The sequence below is a fragment of the Aspergillus eucalypticola genome, assembly GCF_003184535.1.
Source record: "Aspergillus eucalypticola CBS 122712 chromosome Unknown BO83scaffold_3, whole genome shotgun sequence".
Taxonomy (NCBI): Eukaryota; Fungi; Ascomycota; class Eurotiomycetes; order Eurotiales; family Aspergillaceae; genus Aspergillus; species Aspergillus eucalypticola.
Genome location: NW_020290277.1, coordinates 720,838 through 742,784, shown reverse-complemented (window position 1 = coordinate 742,784; position 21,947 = coordinate 720,838). Strand labels below are relative to the sequence as shown.

General features: G+C 50.9%; 5 protein-coding genes across 5 annotated transcripts; 2 read left to right on the top strand and 3 right to left on the bottom strand.

Moving 5' to 3' along the window:
- Positions 1–2,029: 2,029 nt before the first annotated feature.
- BO83DRAFT_330470 (GMC family oxidoreductase) lies at positions 2,030–4,304 on the top strand. Its single transcript, XM_025528236.1, has 3 exons — positions 2,030–2,451; positions 2,523–3,737; positions 3,806–4,304. The coding sequence occupies exons 1-3, from the start codon at positions 2,109–2,111 to the stop codon at positions 4,012–4,014; spliced, it is 1,767 nt and encodes a 588-aa protein (XP_025392180.1). The 5' UTR covers positions 2,030–2,108; the 3' UTR covers positions 4,015–4,304.
- A 1,267-nt stretch (positions 4,305–5,571) lies between these two features.
- Positions 5,572–10,334, top strand: BO83DRAFT_374987 (DUF3591 domain-containing protein). The gene is made up of 3 exons (XM_025530344.1): positions 5,572–8,844; positions 8,898–9,222; positions 9,669–10,334. The coding sequence occupies exons 1-3, from the start codon at positions 5,798–5,800 to the stop codon at positions 9,960–9,962; spliced, it is 3,666 nt and encodes a 1,221-aa protein (XP_025392179.1). The 5' UTR covers positions 5,572–5,797; the 3' UTR covers positions 9,963–10,334.
- A 134-nt stretch (positions 10,335–10,468) lies between these two features.
- On the bottom strand, positions 10,469–13,459 carry BO83DRAFT_304314 (serine/threonine-protein kinase; the record flags this gene model as incomplete). The annotated part of the gene is made up of 6 exons (XM_025527221.1): positions 10,469–10,962; positions 11,023–11,200; positions 11,251–11,313; positions 11,366–13,020; positions 13,075–13,248; positions 13,303–13,459. 6 exons carry the CDS (start codon positions 13,457–13,459, stop codon positions 10,469–10,471), a joined length of 2,721 nt encoding a protein of 906 aa, XP_025392178.1.
- Positions 13,460–13,893: 434 nt separating this feature from the next.
- BO83DRAFT_330465 (FKBP-type peptidyl-prolyl cis-trans isomerase) lies at positions 13,894–15,883 on the bottom strand. The gene is made up of 4 exons (XM_025528235.1): positions 15,609–15,883; positions 15,099–15,545; positions 14,371–15,043; positions 13,894–14,313 (listed from the first exon to the last, which is right to left on the bottom strand). The coding sequence occupies exons 1-4, from the start codon at positions 15,696–15,698 to the stop codon at positions 14,108–14,110; spliced, it is 1,416 nt and encodes a 471-aa protein (XP_025392177.1). The 5' UTR covers positions 15,699–15,883; the 3' UTR covers positions 13,894–14,107.
- Positions 15,884–16,841: 958 nt separating this feature from the next.
- BO83DRAFT_454334 (putative NRPS-like enzyme) lies at positions 16,842–20,180 on the bottom strand (the record flags this gene model as incomplete). The annotated part of the gene is made up of 4 exons (XM_025536965.1): positions 19,066–20,180; positions 18,015–19,017; positions 16,887–17,965; positions 16,842–16,860 (listed from the first exon to the last, which is right to left on the bottom strand). The coding sequence occupies exons 1-4, from the start codon at positions 20,079–20,081 to the stop codon at positions 16,842–16,844; spliced, it is 3,117 nt and encodes a 1,038-aa protein (XP_025392176.1). The 5' UTR covers positions 20,082–20,180.
- Between the last annotated feature and the right edge of the window lie 1,767 nt (positions 20,181–21,947).

Sequence of the window (21,947 nt, the reverse complement as noted above, 5' to 3'; positions counted from 1 at the left end):
TTGTAGGCAAAGGCGAAGGAGAATGTGTTAAGTGTGAGGGATATGGAGAACTCATGACAGGGAACGCTTTTGAAATGGAGCAGTTTTCGGAAAATTGCATATCTAGCGCGGGTAGGAGCTTACTGAAGACTATGTGTGCTGCTGATTGGGGGCAATGAAAATCGTCATTTCTACCGGGGTAGACTTGCATCAAGAAAGACTTGCTCGGGTCAGTTGTGGCTTTGCCATAGCCACTTTTTGCTTTTCTTCTCTAATCTATGTCCTTGCAACGGTCATTTGTGAAAGTTCCAAATCAAAAACGGACACCCGCAGTAGGACATGTACTATGCCCGCACGGTGGTGTGGTAAGGCTGACAGCCAACGCTTCTCATCTACCTTCTGATTAGAGCCATGAAAGGCGTAAGGACATGAGGGCATGATTAATAGATGTGGTCTACATGTATGCAGCCTGGAAGAGGCTAGGTTCTTGGATAGCGATCTGTTAAATTAGATAAGACTCGATTAATGATTATGTTTCCGTTCGCTGTACTCTAGACGCTGCGTAGGCCATTAAGTCAACGGTCATACCTACTATCTAGAGAGTTTTGACGCCCAAGTTCGACTCGATTGCTTCCAATTCCATCGATAATCGCCGAGTGAGTAGGACTATACTAAAATTCGATGGACACAATAATGACTCGTCATGGACCTCGCTGCTTCCCTTGATCTAAAGCACAACGCGTGTCTTGCTTTCTCATCAACACTTTAGACACGACCCCTAGTAGGGCACCGAAATGATATCAGTCATAAACAAGTAGAGTGGCCTTTGCCCCGGTATTGCCATTTACAGAACGAAGGTGTAAACAAATGTTGGGAAGGTGTTTGAAAAGGTCAAAGACACTCTTATAATGCACCTAAGGCATGAATCCAGCTATCAACCATACGCTTGATACGTGCAACTACCGATTTACATCCGTACATATTCGAAAGCCATACATGATGTGGGGGGTAACCTTTCGTGGCCGGCTCAGGTTGGCTCTTCCAAGTGCTTTACTTGCAAGCGATAAAGCTCTTATATATAAAATATGCATTGGTCCGGATAAAACCAGGAAGCAAACCGGCAGAAGGCCACTATATTTCGGTCACGTCATTAACTTCATATAGTCTCCGCCCCGTCATGGTATATGGCAGCAACAATGTCAGGGAGCAGGAGTGTGGAAGCTGGAGTCAGTGAAAATTCAACCAAAGGGGACATCCAGGGCAACCCTTGAATATCACCAACATAATTTTGCATCCCTGAAACGTACGACAAATGAAGCGAGGTGTTTTCTAATCAATGCAAGACGATCGGAGGATATATCTCTGCAACCCGACAATGAGGAATAAAACATAGAAGCATATGACGAGGGTTCAATGGGATGTTGAACACGTGGATGACTATCTTACGTCTGAGTCATTACGTAACGAAGAGTAGAATGGAAGTGAGCCTGAAGAGATCCACTAAGTTTAGGAGTGGACCTAAAGATTCTCGCAACGGAATTTCTGCCGCACTATAAAGATTGCCGCTTCGGAAACCCGGATCTAGATCGGGGTTCATGTCGGCGATAGCGCTTTGAAATCGGCTTGCCGTTCACACACACAGACGTGCCGCCATTTCGGCCCGCGACATGTCCGACGAGCGGGATCAGGGAACCAGATTATAATTGCTGGTAAAGGATTAATCAGTCTATTACAAATCCGTATTTCAGGACCCTGTCCTTCCGGGTTGGCAGGTTATAACCAGAGTATCCACTTTGATATGGAGCTTCCCGCGTGGCGAGACCCAAAGACCCTTAAATCCCGCTGTTTGATAATCATGACCGATCACTGACATTGCTGAAGCAAAAAGACCTTGGCTATGAATAACGCTTGAAAAGTCTAACGGCATTACAGTGGGGGAGTCGAGGTTTTAGCATAAGGACTTTTTGAGGGTTTATTCTAGAACCCTCTCTATGGGTGGTAGACATGTAGCCCTCTTCAATGCCTGTATAAAGAGACAGGGTCTGTCTCTGATCGTAATGCTGTTCATCACGTTAGATCATTGGGGAGACATTCAATAACTTCCAACCCCTCCTGCATCTATCACCAAGATGCTTCTTTCCTCTCTTGCTCTCGCAGCCTTCTCGTTAGGCGCAGCCGCCAAAAGTCACGCCGGCTCATCTCCTCACTATGATTTTGTCATCGTCGGCGGAGGCACCAGTGGTTTGGTTGTTGCCAACAGACTTTCGGAACTGAAGAATGTCACTGTGGCCGTCATTGAGGCCGGTGAATCAGCATTGAACAACTTCAACGTGTCTAATGTCATGGGCTACAGCACGGCGTTCGGGACGGAGGTCGACTGGGCCTACCAAACTGACAACCAGACATATGCAGGAGGCTTGCCGCAGACTATCCGTGCTGGAAAGGCTCTCGGTGGTACGAGTGCAATCAATGGTAAGTCATTCTTTCTTTTCCTTACAAGCATATGATAGATACTTTGATATTGACTAAATCTTTTACAACAGGAATGTCCTATACTCGGGCCGAAGACGTACAAGTTGACAATTGGGAAGTGCTCGGAAACAAGGGTTGGAATTGGAAGAACCTGTTTCAATATTATAAGAAGTCGGAAGGCTTCCAGGTGCCTACCAAGGACCAGATCGCTCATGGTGCCAACTACAACGCTAGCTATCATGGTCTGAATGGCCCGCTGAAGGTTGGCTGGCCTACTTCCATGACCAACAGCAGCGTCTTCCCAGTTCTCGAACAAACCTTTCAGAAACTGGGCGTTCAGTATAACCCCGATTCTGAAGGCGGCAAGATGGTTGGATTCACTGTACACCCCGACACCCTGGACCGGGAGATGAACGTGCGCGAAGATGCTGCCAGGGCTTACTACTGGCCTTATGAAGCCCGCTCAAACCTGAAGATCATTTCCAATACTCGTGCGAACAAGGTCATCTGGGCCAACACCACCCATGGAGAGGCAGTGGCCATCGGTATCGAAGTCACTAACGCTTACGGCACGGAAACAATCTACGCTGACAAGGAGGTCATCCTGTCGGCCGGCGCGCTTAGATCCCCTGCCCTGCTCGAGTTGTCTGGTATCGGAAACCCTGACATCCTCAATAAGCACAACATCCCCGTCAAGGTCAACATTACCACCGTCGGCGAGAGCTTACAGGATCAGACCAACAACGCTCTTTCCTGGGAAGGTGTCGACACTCTCACTGGTTTGGCAACCTTCTCCGTCCTGCCATCTGTGAACCAGCTCTACGGCGATAACGCCACTGCTTTGGCTTCCTACGTCAAATCCCAGCTTGCTAGCTATGCTAAGACTGTCGCCGACGCCTCGAACGGCGCTGTCAAGGAGGCTAACCTCGTGGAGGCCTTCGAGCACCAGTACGACCTGATTTTCAAGTCCCTGGTCCCCTATGCGGAAGTCGTCTTCGCTCCCAGTGGGCAATCCTTCGCCGTTGAGTACTGGCCTCTTCTCCCCTTCTCCCGCGGCAGCGTACACATCCAATCCACGAACGCCTCTGACTATCCTACCATCAATCCCAACTACTTCATGTTCAGCCAAGATGCCGAGGCTCAGATTACGGTGGCGCAATACATTCGGAAGGCTTTGGGAACTGCACCTCTTAACAGCCTTGTAGGAGAGGAAGTTACTCCTGGCCTCGACGTGCTACCAGCTAATGCGTCCAATGCCACTTGGACCAAGTGGGTTCAGCAAAACTGTAAGCCTTAATGATTTACCCGAAACGGAAATCTGCAACATGGTCGCTAACGTACCTATTCATCGCAGACCGAACAAACTACCACCCCGTCGGCACCACCAGCATGCTTCCTCGCGAAAAGGGTGGCGTTGTCAGTCCCGAGCTGAAGGTTTATGGCACCAAGAATCTTCGCGTCGTCGATGCATCAGTCCTGCCATTCCAGCTCTGCGGCCATCTGACCAGCACTCTGTATGCTGTCGCTGAGAGGGCTTCCGATCTGATTAAGGAAAGTTACTAGCTTACAGATGATAAGCAGTGTGCCAGTTAGACATTTCGGTCACAACAACAAATAGATATAGACGAGATATAAGCACCAGTCCACAACTGCGATCGGAAACTATTTCCATCCTTGAGCGACTTTCAGTCCGGGGATACGGTCTGGGATGGGAAAATGATCCGACTCAGGCGGCTAAATTAAAAGAATGTAGTGAGCTAGCAACTGCAGCTGAAGGGTGTCAAAGGATGAAATGTCTATGTCTGCCGCTGCACATTCATATAGAATTACAACAAGTCCGAGTCGTCTGATAGTGGTGTGTAACAATAACGTAACCAGAAAGCGGCAATAAGGCCTATATAAATGCACATAATTAGATGCCTTCGGTGGCTAAGAACTAGAACCAAGAGTACAAATGTTTCGCTGCGTGTTTTCTCCTCAGTCTCTCGTTTCTGATCCTCTCCTTTTTCTACATCCAATCATCTATTCAGGCGTACTTATACATGACCTCCCACCACAACCGTTCACAACTACCGCCAGATTGCTTTCTTTTTCAGTCTTGTGGTACATTGAGTGTAGCTTAACCATCAGCATGAACTGGTCCTAATTTTAAAGATGGAAAAGTATTAAGATTGATTATTTCGAAATATGGCTTCCGATAGATCGCAGGGAACTGTAAAGCTAGTCAGATACGAAATACCAGCATCAGTTCTCTGATTGTAGGCCACATGTGCTGCATCTCAGAGAGCCAAATTTTCTGAGAAATTTGTATATGATCATCCCCCTATCCACGAGAGCATTTAATGACTCAACCCGGCATTCTCATCTACATAGAATCATGTCTCGGCTATCCTTATAGTACAGAGTAATGCTGTAAACTTGTATTTGGATGTTAGGGCACTCAACCTCTGCTATTTTCGTAGTCGGCTCGCTCTTTTCCAGCTTCTACCTAAATATTGTCTTCGGATTCCTTCATTCATTCGAGCTTCGATAAATGCATAATGTGAGTTACAACCTAATTGGCAGAGTATACTACTTCTACACACAAAGGTAATGGCTCGGAGTTAAGTATCATGCTTTCATTTTATTACAGTTTCCTCCGAGTCTCCTACTAGAAGCACAACTTCTAGTACCATCAGCACATCAATCGAAAGGTTATCGGGCACTACAGCGAGAAAGATAATGACCTTGAAATTACTAGCTCAAAGCTACATATATTTGCAACGTGCAAAGTATATTTAAACCCTTCAATGGGTTTAGTTTGGTGAGTCCATAGATGATAGGCCAATTGATGTAAAACTTGAAGCATAAAGAGACTTTGACCCAAGTTCTGCTTACTGACAGAATCGTGCGTAGTAGCAGGACTCCAGATTGAGGGAAGTAGAGGGTGAGAATCATTGATGCTGTCGAGGGCTGTCTCGAACCGCTGATCGCACTAACCGAATCCAGCTAGTGCACCTCGTGACACGAACCGTTCTCAAAACAGCCGGAGTGTTGCGTGACTGGTCTTAGCAGCCAGCCGGAATCTCCAACGGGAGCGAAGGAGAGACGGTATTATTGCTTGTCCGGGTCTCGGCCATTCGAGGTTGAGCTTATCGAGCTATCCTTTTCATCGCGTTCAACCTGCGCAAGTCTCTGGTAGACAGGGTCGTCTCGATGCCATCTCACAAGCGCGCCCTTTCTATCGCACCTCACATTCACCACTCGATGCTCCGCGTCTTCACCACCTTGTCTCCCGGGCGCTGATATCTACTCGCTTTCCCAGCTATCCCTCATCTCACCATCCTCCATTCCACATTTCATCAAAATGCCTCACGCAACAGAGCCCCCCGCGCCCGACGCGGAGGATACCGCCTTCGAGAATGTGATGCGACAGATGAACGGTCCCTTCGGGGAAGGCGACATGTCGTTTGATTTCCTCTCCCGCGACTTGGAACCCGGCGAAAAGGCAGACGACGCGGTGGACTACGAAGATTTCGATGACGACGAGCTACCCGAAGAAGAAGAGCGAACCGGACCGCCCGCCGAAAATGGACTCGGGGAACAAGAAGACGACGCAGATAAAGGCTTGTTTGAAGCGGAGGAGGATGATCTCTTCGGTGGCCAGGAGGACGAAAATCAACAACCACCGCGCGATGAACTGGACGACCTATTCGGCGATGGCCCCTCTTCTCCCCCAGCGGAACATGCCGACGCAACACGAGATTTGTTCTTCGAGGAGGAAGGAGAGAGTGAGAAGCCAGCAGAGGCTCCGAAGCCTGTCGAATCCGCGCCCGCGCAGCCCGAACCCGTGCCGATGGACGAAGACGAGGACGAACCGATGCAGGAAGATGAGGCGTTGAGTCCGACAGCGGAGGATATGGACCCGGCTTCTCTTCGCGCCTGGAAGCTCCAACAGGCTCTCTTTGCTATGTCGTCTTATGGTCCGGAAAACGTGCCTGCGCCGCCAGAGAATGTCGAGGAGCTGTTGCAGTCGCTGTTCCCAATGTTCGACAAGAATGCTCTTCCGCGTTTCCTTGAGCTGATCCCCCACAAGAAGGCCTTCTTTGTTGGAAAGCAGCCTCTGAAGCCCCCGAAGCCCGTTATCCCTAATAAGGTGAATATCGAATTGGCTCATGACCAAGAGCGATCGTTCAAGTCTGGAGGCCAGTCGCTCAAACGTTCGCTGGAGTCGGAGCATTCCGGCGTGGTTCCCGTCTTGGAGGCGGCCCAGGAGGAGGAACAGGAGATCAAGGAAGAGTTTGATCAGGACACAGATACGGAGGAAGTGCTCCCTGGGGGTATAACCCATCATGACCTTCGTGTTGTCTGCGCGGACTGGGATGTGAGGGATGACTTCTCCATCATGGACGTTGAGGAGGCGGAGGTCAAAGAGGCCGATGTTGATATGGAAGACGACTGGCTTCTCGAAACCACTCGCCCCGCGAAGAAACGGAAACTTGGAAGAGATCCGCTTGAAATCGTCGCCTTGTCCCATATTGATGTACCAGTGATTGACGACCCGCAACAAGCCACTTCCCGCATTGCTCAAAAGGTCACAGTCGACATGAACGATCCTCATATTCTCCTTGACGAGCGAGGAGCGGAGGCTGCTGCGCAGAAGCCAAAGGCGCTGGGTGCTCTCAAGCGGGACGAGTTGGATGCCAGTGTCACCAAACGTCTGACCTCACGTTACAACATCTCGAACGATCAGGCATACGATATGCTGAAACAGAACCATCAGAACAAGGTTCGCAGTACCCTGGGCAACGTTACCTTGGAGCACAGTATGCCTGCCCTGCGTCTGCAATGGCCTTACTACAAGACCGAGCTGTCCAAGGCCGAAGCGCGTTCTTACCATCGCCCTGCTCTCTCTTTCCGGCCTGGACAGACCTGTTGGTTTAAGAACCCAGCTCATATCAAACGAAAGCACCAAAAGGGCAAGGACGTCAAGCAACTTTACGACTCTACAAAGTCGCTCTCTTTGGCTGACAACTCCAACGTTTTGCTGGTGGAATACTCCGAAGAGGTTCCACTCGTGCTGTCGAATTTCGGTATGTCAAATCGGATTATCAATTACTATCGGAGAAAGAGCATGGAAGACCCCACTCGCCCCAAGGCCGAAATTGGCGAAACCGCGGTTCTCCTCCCCCAGGATAAGAGCCCCTTCTCCATCTTCGGACACGTGGATCCTGGCGAGGTGACGCCGGCCATCTCGAATTCTATGTATCGTGCCCCATTGTTCGTGCACGAAGCCAAGAAGACCGACTTCTTGATCGTACGTAGCAGTACTGGCTCTGGTGGCAGCGATTATTACATCCGTAACATCGAGAACCTCTATGTTGCCGGTCAACAGTTCCCGTCGGTAGACATTCCGGGACCCCATTCACGAAAGGTCACAACGGTGGCCAAGAACCGGATGAAGATGCTGGTATACCGCTTGTTGAAAAAGAGCCCAGACCTTCGGCTCTCTATCAGCGATGTCACCGCGCACATCCCAGGAACTAGCGATATGCAAAATCGACAAAAAGTCAAGGATTTCCTCCAGCACGACAAAGACTCCAAGTACTGGGTGCCGATGGAACCTGTGCCGGAGCAGGACGTGATTCGGTCATGGGTCCAGCCCGAGGACGTTTGTCTGCTTGAATCCATGCAGGTCGGTCAGCAACATCTGCACGACACTGGTTTTGGCAATGATGCTGAGAAAACCGGCAATGAAGGCGAGAAAAAGGAACGGGAAGACGAAGACAGAGATGGCGACGAGGAAGGGGAGAGCTTCGAGCAACAGATGGCACCTTGGAAGGCAACCCGCAATTTCCTCCTAGCATCGCAGGGCAAAGCAATGCTCAAGCTACACGGTGAAGGTGATCCTACGGGGCGCGGCGAAGGCTTCAGTTTCATCAAGACATCAATGAAGGGCGGCTTCAAGGCGGTTGGCGAGAGTGTGGAAGATAAACTCGATGCCCAGCGGCTCAAGGAGCTCGGAGGCCACAGCTACAATGTTGCCCGGCAGCAGAAGTCATATGAAACGTCCATCCGACGCATCTGGGATTCTCAAAAGGCCAGTCTGTCTTCAACAGTCGAACATTCGGACGAGGAAAGCGACATTGACCGCGAGGAAGAGGAGGAGTTCGGCAAGCCGACCCCAAGATCAGAGGCTCCCACTCCTGCTCCTTTCCGCCGTGACGACGAGACGATGAGTCAGTTCAGCAGGATGAGTATGCCCGCCGACCAAAAGGGCAAGGTTTTGCGCATTATGCGGACGCTCAGAGACGAAAAGGGTCAGCTCTACCAGAAAGAACAAACGATCTGGGATCCCCGGGTTATTCGCCACTACATCCAGCATCGGCATCGGGTGGAGGCACTGACCACCAAGTAAGCACACCCCATCGACCTCTAACATCTATCAGCCTAACCGACCTTCTTAGACTTGAGTCCCTCCAGCCAACGGGCGACAAGGAGATCGACGCTCGTAACAAGAAGCTGTACGTCCAAATCATACCAACAACTACTAACAACCTCCCCTACCCCCAACCCCCTCCAAAGACCAACTCACGCACTAACCCCCCACAGCCTGGAAGCCGAACTCAGCCGTCTCAACCGCAACAAGGAACGACGCTTCGCTCGCGAGAAGCAAAAGGGCGCAGCCCGCGCATCTGCAGGCGACTCCCCCGCCGATGGCGGCAAATCCGCCGGTACACAACGGAAGTGTGCCAACTGCGGCCAAGTCGGCCACATCAAGACAAACAAAAAGTGCGTATGCCATAAATCAGGTCCCTCCTTTGGATTTCCAAACAACCCCTCAGATTTCGACCTCCCCTTCTTTACCAAGAACCCGTAGTCCTTCCCAGGGATCCCGTACTGTCAGGTTCGGCTTCATAATTTCCTGGTGCTAGCCCTTCTCAGCCCAGGTCGAGGTCCCGCCGACTACTATGGCCCAAGAGACAGAGGACTATCCCCTTTACCCTACCTACCCTACACCTCCCCCATCTAGCATACCCCCTTCTCCCAACTTAACGGCAGTTTCTCCCACCCCCACACTGCAAGGATTGATTTTTCATGCAACATATGCATTTGACACAAAAGCGCAAACCAAAACACAATTCATACACAAGAACAACAGCAAAAAGCAAAAGAAAAAAAAGACACAAACCAAACAGCGCGCTAACCAGTCACCACCAATTTCTTCTCGCCTACAGACTTTGCCCCCTTCTCAACGGTACCATGAAACCCGAAGACCGCGTCACCGATTCCGCCTTCGCGATGGGTGCTCCGCCCGCGCTGTGATTCTTTCACAACATACACCATTCCGCCTCCTTCCTTTACGATATACCTTCCTCAGTCTTCTCTTTCCCTCCCCTTCTTCTCCCTCTCCGGCTGTCGCCGTACACGTACGCCGAAAGACCACCTCTCGTGCCGCTAATTCATATATTCCTATCCCTCCCTGCCTCTCTCGTGATACCCTACCTTTTTCTCGACGTCAACATGTCTAACATACCGGCTCTCACCTACGTCTGTTTTCGCTGGTATGCCTAATTCTCGCTATTCAAGGTAACGCGACACTTCCATATATGTGGGTGTTAGAATACAACTTCTTTTTTCAAGTTCATACTTTGTTTACTTTCTTCGCCTTGCAAACATTGCATTGGGTGGATTATTGAGGGTCGCTTTTGACAGACTGACACTTGCATCTGGAGTTTCAAGGCGACGGGGATGGATGGTTGGATGTGTTCTATGATGTCTGAGTTATGACAAATGGAAGATACATTTCCTTTTCCTTGATAAAAATTTTCATTAGCACTGGACATTGCAGTGAAAGATAGCGTGTGCATCTGTCATGCAAGATAATCAATAGTACGTCATAGCCAGACAAGTGTGTTCCGTTTGGATAGGAAATCATGGCCAAAGTAAGAATGAGAGGCAAGAATACGGTGCGAAGAATACATCGTGATTCATGACAAGGTACAGAAATATCAGAGGAGACCAGGACACCTGCTCTCTATCCGTATAGCTCCGACAAATGGCCTCGTGCCAGCAGTCCTCGCCCGCGGTCTGGGGCCAATGCCATTGCAACGGCATGAGGTCGGCGATAGGTATATCCCAAGAATGCACCCCTCTTGCGCATCTCCAAGACCGTCATGCGTAGTTTGCGGTCTCGCAGCAACTTGTCCCTGGGTCGCTTCTTGTCCCTCCCCTTACGGCGGTTTTTCTGGGGCGGCTTACTTGCGACAGGACTCAGCAGGCTGTCAATGTCTTGATATTGGGGCGGGTCTCCCCTATTTGGGTGGCACTCGTCTCGCTCGTCTGCCTCGCTGGAGGGCTCGGCATGCTCTGCGTCTGAGGCTGCAGAGGCCTCGTCGTGACCATGCTCATATCCCGCGTCATCGAAGTACCGGGTATCTTCCCAGCCTTTGACCTTGGGGATGAACGGGGGTATTGACTGGTGAATTTCATTCCAGTTGATACAGCAAAAAAAGGGATGGTTCTTGATGTCTGTTGCGTCATTGGGGTATACATAGAACCCGCGATAGCTTTTATTGCGAGGGTCCATACTGTAATAAAGGGGATGCTTGGCTGCCAGACGAAAGGTGACGGAGTCATTCACGCGATACTTGCTGGAAGACAAGCGGTGTTCCTTCTCCTGCAGAAGATGGTTTATCAAGTCGATTGCTTCGGCAGAGATGAGCTTATCGGATGGTCGGTTTGGGAAATGTAGGGTTTGGAGATGATGCTTCAAGCACTCAGTCACCCTCACCTGCACACAAGCGAAGGGGTGCTTACATGGATTTTCAACTTCGTCTTCTGGCGATCATCCGAAGCAAATGGAGTGAAGCCATATAGGCACTGGTGCCGATATCAATGTCTGCAGCCACCTTAGCAACAGGGTATGTCTTACCTCGTATAGGATAATGCCAATACTCCACCAGTCACATCGCCCGTCGTACAGCTCTCCACGAACCACCTCGGGGGCCATATACTGGTTGGTCCCTACGATGCTTCCAGCTAACCGCCGTTTCTGTGTGCGATCGCGCCATCCTAGGAGACCAGCAGTGGGGGGCGTCCACCCGGAGTCGTCAACTGGTCCCGGATCCAGCGCACTGGAAGACTCAGCCATCCTTTTCGCCTCGGTTTGGTCAAGGGCATCGCCGTCTACCCGGATCCCGAGCCGCTTGAGGAGTGTGTGGCGGTGGTCATTGTAGTAGACCTGATCGTGTGCCCAATGCCCGTCAAAGGCCAGACCAAAGTCCGAGATCTTCAAGTGACCCGAGGCCGAGATCAGAAAGTTGTCCGGCTTGACATCGCGATGGATCCAGCACAGTCGATGAGCCTCTTCAATGCAGAGAATCATCTCAGCAATGTACCATCGGGCAACTGTCTCGGGCAACATGTTTCGACGCATCAGCAAGCCGAGGAAATCCCCGCCCACCATGTAGTCCATGATGAGGTAAAGGTGGTTCTGATCCTGAAAGCTAGCTATCAATGGTACAATCCAGCGAGATTTGGCCGATGCCACCAGGAAGTCTCTTTCGGCTCGCAAGTGACCTTCCTGGCTGTTACGAATCATCGCCGACTTGCGAATGACCTTCATCGCGAAGACATCCTTCTTCACGCCAGTCATGATTTTGCGTCGGCTGCTCTTGGTTGCATCACTCACAGACCGAAGGGAGTCCAGCCCATGTGCTCGGGTGTTTGTAGCTTCGTTTCTCCAGCGCAAGAGCTTGTCTTCCGAGTTACCATCGTAGTTTGTCTGTTCTGCCTTCTCTTCCTTCACGAGGCGCACGACCCCAAAGCTACCCCGTCCAAGCACCTTGATGACCTCAAACCCAGCGAGGGACACAGTCATATCATGGCTACTGCCGCCATAGGACCGACTCTTGAGAACACGACATTGACGGAGGTAGTGGCGTTCCTGAGTGATCCAGTTGTCCCAGATCCGTGCTCGTTCTTCGGGACTCAGTGGCAGTCCATACATATATTGTTCCAGCTCCTGGCGACGCTGTGAACGAGGGTCTGTCCCACAGAAGACGTTGTTAAAGTATGTCTCAAAGAAAACTTTGGCATTGGCAGCAGCTTCAACTGTCACAATCGACGGCGATGTCCCTGAAACTTCGGACGAGCCCGAAGCTTCTTCCATTGAAGGGAGTGGAAGCGAAGAATATGGTAAAGCTCTGACTGAACCGCCAAGAGCCTGTTTCGAACCCCGTGATGGGTCCTCAGAAGTGGGAGGAGTGGACTGTGTACCCAACGGAGACACACTACTTATGAGAGATGTCGACGGACTCGAGCTGTCATTGGGGCTCTCACCCGGTCTGCTTGGGCCTGGCGAGGAAGCTGGAAATTGCACCGGCATTATGTTTAGAGGCGAACGAAGATGCGAGCGACGAATGACAGTGGGATTGCCGAATGTCGTGGACAGTTTTGTTGACACCATACTAGTCAGGACAGCGGGCGTTGACTTGCTTCGTTTGACTGTGGCTACTGAACCGCTCTGTAGCTCAGGCACCTCCGACTTCCGTGCTCGTGCTGTATCGCCTGATTGTTCTGGAGAGTCTGCCTCTCTCGGAGCGGCAGATGTCATGAATGTCTCAGGCAATGGAGTTGTACAGCTGTGGGTGATGCAAGTCAGCAGGCCCTTACGGCCTTCCTCTTCCTCCATGGCGGTGCTGCTAGATGGGGTTCGGTTGTCAGCTGGAAGAGAATGAAAAGACTCTGATGGGTTGCTCTCGCTCGAAGGTTTCTGCGGGACAGTAGTTTCACGCGTGGTCACTGTTTTCAATACTATGTCCCACGTCAGCCTTCAGATGTTTGTTCCACCATAATCCACAGCCCTACCACCACCGGGGCCTCGAAGCCCCAGTAAAGAGAGGATTCTAGAGCTCCGTTGCTTGACGCGATCTCGGATGCCGTTGCTTTTGCGCTGGGCTGCCTGATACTCCGCATCGGCTGAAATGGTTGAGGCGCTGCCGGAGAGTTCCACGGTGGTCTCCATGGTGAGGTCTGGGTGTGCTGGGCTGCCACGGGGAGTGGAACAGATGGTGTCGGGCGTGAGATGGACGATCATCGCAATGAACGATCCAGGGACTGAGTTAGTCGGGCCAGTGAATAAATCATGCGCTTCCTGGAGAGGTTGATAATGGATTTTAGCGAAAGAGAGTGGTATGAATGAGAAATTGGGGATATGTGCGGTATTGGTAATCCCCAGAGAGCAACGTTGGACTCAGATGCTGCATGTGTCGGCATACCATCTTTACAGACATATGAGAATGATGGTGAGAAATTCTACAAGGCAGAGTATTCTGCAGAGGGCTTCATCCACGGCAGGCACGACGGGACGAAGACTGCACATTTAAGGCAGGAACAGAGCAAAGCTCTACTTGAACATCATCTACTTAGACACTACAAGAGCAAGGACGGCACCCAAATGAATCAAACCAAACACTTTTTATTAGACAAAGATAGTTGGATGGCTTGCAATATCCTCATCCCTGCCAATATGCATCGGAAGGCTGTGCAAGAGAAAAACAAGTCGGATATCACAGGACTGATGTCAGATTGAACGAACCCCCAAACACCGGTGAAGCAAACCCAAATGGAGTAACAGACACAGACAGCTAGATGTTAGTAGGGGGACTCAGATCTATTTGATCTCGAGAAGCTTGACGTCGAAGATCAGCTTGGAGTTGGCGGGGATGCCGGGGAGAGCACGCTTGCCGTAGGCGAGGTGAGGGGGGATGCTGATGCGGCGCTCACCACCGACAGCCATGCCGGCGACACCGATGTCCCAACCCTTGATGACCTCGCCCTTGCCGAGCTTGAAGGTGAAAGGCTTGCCCTTCTTGTTAGCTACACAGAGAGTTAGCACCAGAACCTTCTGCTCTTATTATAGGACTCGTGACTTACCATCGAAGACCTTGCCGTCCTCGAGCTTGCCAATGTAGCGCATGGCAACGGTGTTACCAGCCTTGGCGGCGACACCCTGACCCAGCTTCTTGTCGTCGATCTTGACGCCCTTGACCTCCTTGACACCCAGGGTGCCGGTGGACTTCTCAGCAGGCTTCTGCTGGGTGGAGCCAGTCGGGCCCTGCTCAAGGTTCTTAGCGAACTGGACCTTCTTGGCCTCCTTGCCCTCCTTGGCTTCCTTCTTCTCCTCAACAGGGGCAGCCTCGCCGTTGTTCTTCTTCAGCTTCTTCTGCTGCTTCTTGCTGAGGGCGGGCTCGGGCTTGGCCTCCTCGGGCTCAGCAGCGCGCTTGCCCTTACCCTTGGTCTCCTTGGACTCAACGAGCTTGGGGGCTTCCTCCTCCTCGCTGTCGACCTCGGTGATACGAGGGTCCTCCAGGTCGTCGAGGTCATCGCTCTCGTCATCCTCGCCGATCAGGTCCTCCATGTCGAGCTCATCCTCATCGGGAGAAAGGTCGTAGTCCTCCTCATCGGACTCCTCGTCATCATGGTCATGGTGGTGGTCGTCGGTGGGCATGACATAGTTACCGGTCAGGTAGATGGTGTGGGTACCGGTAACCTTGAAGAAGACGGGCTCCTCCTCGTTGACAACGATGTCGAGAGGCTGCTGGCAGTTCTACATGGCGGGTTAGCGCGCATACTCGCATAAGGAGATTCTGAAGTTCGCATACCTTCTCGGGGTCCAGGGTACAGATGACAGTCTCGTCAAGCTCAAGACCCTCATCGGACTCGGCATCAGACTCCTCGTCATCGTTGGCGGGGGCCTTGCCCTTGATCAGCTTGGAGATGGCGGCCTTGAGGTCGAACTCGCCCTCCTCGTCGTCCTCCTCGTCATCATCCTCATCCATGGCATCCTCGAGCTCCTTGCGAGCGGCAGCCAGCTTGAGCTTGCGGGCCTTCTCCTTGTCGCTGGGACCACCGTTGACCTCCTCGTCGTCCTCGGAATCCTCATCCTCGTCGTCCTCCCAGTCCTCGTCGTCATCGTCCTCGCCTTCGAGGTCGAGACCAGGGGGAGCGCGCACAAGCTTCAGGGTAGCACGGGGGCGCTTGTTGGAGTCGAAACCGTCCTCGTACTCGGGAGCCTCATCGGGGTCAATGGCAGCCATGCTGACACGGAACTGTCGCAAACGGTTAGATACAGGAATACAATGGGTTCAATGGCTGCAAATTCAGCTACTGACCATGGCAGAGAACTCCGGAACGGCGGGGATCAGAGCACCATTGGCGGGGACGCGCAGGGCGTAGACAGCAACGGGCGTAACACCGGACATCTTGACAAGAGATTATACAGATGCGAACAAGATAATAATAGTAAAGAAAAAAGAAGACGAAGAATCAGACCAAAGAATGGATGGTCAAGAAATGATGCAAGGGAAAGAAAGAAAGATCGTCTACCGGAAAAGCGTGGTAAGAACGAGGAAAAGCAAGTGAAGGGGAGAGGAAGAAGAGGAAGAAGGGAAAAGTTTTGATGCTGGCAGACCTCCCGCCGCTTCGATGGCAACCGTTTCCCGCTGCTCTTATTTTTTTTTCTGCTACTGACTTTTTCCCGCAGCCAATCACCGACAGCAAAAAGGCGGATCTGCCGCGGCTCACCGCTGTGGATCCTGCCACATCACGTGAAAGCAGCTCACCGCTTTCCAGGCATCACATGATGAGCTTGTTTCCTGTTTTGGGATAAGAACATTCCAGTCACTTCAGATAATCGATCTATCACCACAAGAACGTGTGCCAGACCCCATTGGTTCATGCATGCTGCTGACCCACTTACATGTCACAGCCTTTCTGAGTCTTTTACGGAGTAGTACTCCCAGTCATCAGATATTGCCACTGGTGACCGCTCAGTGCCGCGGTTATAGTGATTTACCACTCATTTTCCTGTTCCTCTCCCATGCACACAAATACTATATATGTAAACACAGCTCTTCATCTCTCCTCTAAATGCGATAGCAAGTGTCTGTCAATTCTGTATCTTGTGGGTATGTGCTCTATTCGATGTATAAGTAGTAATCAGGTTCTTGAGCTCATAGACCACTACTACTTATCTATAATATACTTACTGGTACTATGATCCGTTGTGGTCTATATATATCTGCGCCAGCACCAGCCCGTACTATAGCATCATAGGTTCTAGTACTAAGTACAGTGATGGCTTTCTTCTAAATAAATTCATGGGCCTCGTCAATTCAAAGCAGTATTGAGGAACTCTAGCAGTAGAATCATAAAACTGTTGTAAGCCGAAGAGACTGTGCAAATGGAATTCAACCTATGTCCAATCCTACTAGTAAATAGTTAAATATTGCACCTATCTCGCACTCGAGTCATATATCCATAAGATAATCATCTCAAAACATACTATCACAGCAAATCCAATTGAGTAACACATCTAACCACTAACTGATACCATATATACTACTTCAAACCCACGCAATCTCCCTAAACCACTCCACCATCCTGCCCACCAACCCCCCTCCAACCCATCCACACTCAACCCTCTCAACCCTTCGGCCCTCTCCCTCGCCTTGTCCGTCACAAATTCCAACCCCCTAAACGGCTTCTTACTCCCATACTTCCCCTCCCAGAAGCCGACCAACTTAACCGGCGGATTCCTCTCCGGATCCGCCACATTCCTCACCCGCTGAATCCACTCCCCAAACTCCACATCCTCAAACTTCAACCCGGCAGCCCTCAGAGCAGGAAGTAGATCCTGTGTCCAATGGAAACTGTACGGGTTCAGAATATTATATACCTCCACATCATCCACCCCCTTTTTCCTCCCTTCTCTTTCCCCCTGGTGAAGCGTAATATCCATCACTGCCCCAGCAACAACATCAACCGGCACCCACCGCATCCTCTCATCCAATCTCGGCAACGCCCCTACCGTAACCGCAGCCCTAAGCATCAGCGGAATCGCCTCCGTGGCATTCCATACCCCGTGCTTGGTGTCGCCGATGATTTGTCCGATACGGAGGACACGGGCATCCAGGTAGGGCGTGGCGTTGGCGCAGATGTGTTCTGCGATGAGCTTGGACTGCGCATAGCCCATGGACTGCGCGGCGGTGAGGGAGTCGGGGAGGGATTCTGGGATAGGGGAGACGGTGCTGTTGACAACGCTGCTGACGGAGGAGCAGAAGTTGAAGGTGGCAGGTTCGGGGCGCTGGGCTTTTAGGGCTAGAGTGAGGAGGTTGTGTAAGGTGGGGAGAGTGTCATGTGCTAAACTGCCGAGTTGAAGGTTGAAGTTGACGGGCCAGGCGCAGTGTATGATATCGGTGGTTTCGGCGAGGAGGGTGTTGTAGGTTTCTTCGGGCAGGGAAAGGGTTGGGTGGGATAGGGCTAGGGCGGGGAGAGCGATGAGTTTGGCTTTGGAGGAAGATGAGAGGGGGTTGTAGAGGTGGCGTGCGTGAAGAGCGTCGTGGAGGCGCTTGTAGGCTTCAATGGGAGAGGAGGCGCGGATGAGGCAGTAAACTTTGTTCACGGAGGGGTTCTGCGCGAGTTGATGTGCAACGTTGCTGCCGAGGGAGCCGGTGGCGCCGGTGAGGACCTGTGATTGTTAGGAAGGTGTACTTGTTGAGATGGTAAAGGTGGCTTACGACGTAACGACCGGGAAGGCCATTAGGACGTGGAACATGTGGTTCAAAGTGGCTAAATTGTGAGATGAGTGCACGCATCTGTTCAGGGATCGGCTCAGAATCTGGAAGGGCTTCTCCAGACTGTACAGCGGCCAGAAAACGGGCGAGCACGGCAATAGTGGGCTGCTCGAAGGCAATGTTGAGCCCAAGTTGTTGACCCTTGGTGTCCAATTTCTGGACGAGCACAGTGCGTAGTTGGCTGGCTTGTAGGGAGTCCATGCCCAGTGAGAAGAAGTCGGCGTCATCTGTCAACAGGCTGGTGTCCTTGAGGGGCAGGATTTGCAGAATTTGCTTCTTAAGGAAGTCCCTCAGTTCAGGCTCAGACAGAACTAGCGTGCCAGTCATGGCATCCATAGCGGCATAAATTTCTTCAATCAGAGGTTGGAAGTTCTTGTAGAAGGCTTGACGGATGATGGTGCCCTTGTCAGTCCGAGGGTAGGGAGTGTCTGCAGGCAACACTCGGACCATATTCTTCGAAAGTTGTCCAAACGCAGGTAGCGCTTCATGAGCCTTCTCAACAGCCGGCCAAATGCTGTCAATGACCTCCTCATCGGAGAGTGACTCGGTGCCAGGTGCACGAACGACAGCCAGTCCGATCTGAGCTTTGCCTGCTCCGAACGCAATGGCTTCGGCAACAGTGCTGCGCTGCCGGACTCGTCCTTCCAGGTCAAGTGGGTTGACCTTTTCTCCATTATATAGGATGATTGTATCGTCCAGACGAGCATAGTACTTGTATGCCTCCATGGTGGGATGCTTGATAAACAGGTCCTTGGTGGCGTACGAGCCATCAGGTCGGTTGGTCATGACCTTAGAGGGCCAGCCATCTAGACACACTAGCTCGAATACTCCCGGAAAGCGCTCTTCAAATCTCAAGAATTTCTTGACATAGTCAGAGGGGCGGAGCCAGTCCCATCCCTTGTCTTCGCGAGGCCTGGTGGACATCATGAGCTGACCGGTCTCAGTTCTGCATGTGTGTTAGTAAAATATTCCAATGCGGTTGAGAAGCACTCACGATCCGTAGTGACTGATGAGATGAACACCATTCTCGACTAGCAAGTTTCCTAGAGAGTCTGGGCATGCTGACCCTCCGAACATGACGGCCTTAAGCTTAGCCAAAGCGGATATTCCCTCCTGTGTCTCAGCCAACAGCTTCAGTGCATACGGCACACCATAGAAGATCTCGAAAGCGTTCGAGGCCATAATCTCCATCAGGTACTGCCTGGTCAATGGAAGATTGGCATTATAGAGATGCAGCTGTTTCTTAGCGTGAATTGTCCGGAAGAGACAGCTGATTCCATGGTTGTGGTACAGCGGCAAAGTAACGAACCCCGACATGTTCATATGTCCTGAGTAATTCTTCAGTGCAGCAGATTGGGTATGGAAAATAGGCTTCGGAAGTCCAGTCGAGCCACTCGAATGAATTATCCATGCGATATGCTTCGACTCAATCTTCGGGTCAAGGTGCGGGACCAGGTTCGTGTCGACATCCTCCGTAATGGGATAGTGATAGTTTTCCTCAGTCGGAATCTCATCAATGACAAGCTCAGGTACCCGCTTCTTGATATCCTCAGCGGTATCTCGGAAAGAGCTGTGAATGAAGATATGTCTCGACCCGGTCTTCTCCAGTAGCGAGACGTAAGCATCCACGGATATCCTGGTTGATAAAAGCAGTCCACTGTGACTCAGCTTAGCCAGGGAAAGCAGCATCACCAGGTAGTTAAGGTCAGATGGTCCCAGTAGAGCGATGACTTTGGGAATCTCAGCTGACGACTTCCGAGGCGGAATGCGATCTGATAGCACCTTGGAGACGCGGAATGCGAAAACATCGAGTTGCTGCAGTGGATAGTCCACATATTCGATGCCGGTGCTCGGGTAGGAGATGATGGGCTGTGCGGCTCCAAGTGATGCACGTTGGCGAACAAGCTCATCAATTGTCGAAGGCTCCTGGGATTCCAAAGGCAAAGTGACATCGCCTTTAGACAGAGGCTCCTGTAGTGTGGGTGGTTGTGGTGCGATTGTAGAGAGCATCTTGAGTTTTGGGGGGTTGTTGTTACATAGACAAGATATATTGTAAACAGATTCAGTCTTAAGTAACTTTGCTCAATTATTGAAGAGAAATCAGTATTTAAATTAGTCCCAGATACTCTATTGTTCAATGAAGACGATGTGTGATGCTGTGATGGAGGGCTCGGAAATGCTAGCGCTGATCGGATATTTATCCGAGCACTGTCTCCGCGCCAACATCACCGGTGACAGTGCACTCACTCATCGAGCGCCGTAGTATATAGAGATTAAATGTTATTTATATTAGCCCAAGGGGTTATCAGAGTGTGATAAGATGTCATATTGCTGTTTTCAACTTTTAGGACTATGGTCACAACTCGAGTGACTTCAAATCATTTTCCGAGTAGGGTTTGCACGATTGCATACTTGAGCTACAAAACAACTTTTCCGAGCAATCAATACCGAGTAGTTCTGGAACGGTGCGAGAAATATGGACCATCAAGATGGGGCCAGATGATGCAATAAAGGAGAAGTATCCGAGATGACAAAAAGCATAGAGGGAAGAACGTTTCCAAGGCGAATGCGGGGTGTGAGCCGATCATGGAGATCCACTGCGGATTCCTCTCCGGGGGTCATTTGCCACTATCCCACTGGCCACGGATGCATGTCCTGCCCTGACAGGATATGTGGAGGTAATATCTGCTATTTACTAACCACGTGCAAGCCAAATCCCATGGAAAAGTTCTGTCAGGCGGGGAACGGCACAGGCATTCTCATGTTATCGGTTGTTGACATTAGCATATTTCATCGGGACCAGAATTTATTTTTCATCTCTGTGCTGATGTTGCGAAAGGCTTCTGGCATCTTTTCAGTGACAGTAGCAATTCAGAAGACCGCATTTTCTACCAGCTCTCTCGGTGACTGTTAGTAGATATGAAAGCAGGTGGAATCGGCCATATACTTGCTAGAAGATGCTAGGTAGGAAAGGCAACTGAGAGCTTTTAACCGCATGGGAAGGCCACACTGGTTCTCATCAACGACGACTTCAAATCTAGCATGGTGTTAATTGCTATGGTGTTCAGAAAGTAACTTGAAGTCTTCGGCATGTTAGCAATTCAAAGACGGGCCATAGATTGACTTTGAAGGCTTTATAGGAATATGGTAGAAGAAAAAACATGAGAGATGGTGGAAGACCTAGAACAGGAATTTCTTAACGTGTAGAAAAGCGTATGGTATGGAAGATGTCGCGAAGTGAATCAAAGCCCTTGTTTAGCCTCGAGGTATCCCGCCTCCAATGAATTTTCTCACTCCCAGACTGTCGGAGCTGTTGACATGTCTGGGGTTCTGTCTCTGGTGGGAGTTCTCGAAGGTTTGGTAGCGACCGGCTGCAATTTAACCGGATTCCTCGAACTATGAGCCGCGAGGACTCAGATCTTTACGTACTATAATTCTATAGTGGCGAGTGTGGGAGGCTCGGGCATACTGAGAAATGTGAAGATTATTCGCCGATGTACTGTGACACAGAATGTGTTCATGGGTTGCGTTCACACATTCCAAAACTGGAGGAGAGCTCATCAGATTGACAAGGGACCCTTTGCATCCATTGTTACACAGTGGGGTAATCAGATACATAGTAAGCTTCTAGATCCTTGCTGGAACAAGCTCTGGGGCTCTGGGAAGCAAAAGGTTTTATATCTGAAGCTTAGATAGCCGAAAGATTTATCCTCCAGCCAATTGTGTAAGCGGCGATGAGCTACTGGAAGGACCTAATATGCATCTTGCAGACGCCCTCCCATAAAACGTACGTCCTGGTTCGACATCTCATCTATTCATGTACTGGAAGGAGAGCGCCATGGGCAATTCTTGGGCCTCTGTAACGCAAGCTGCAAC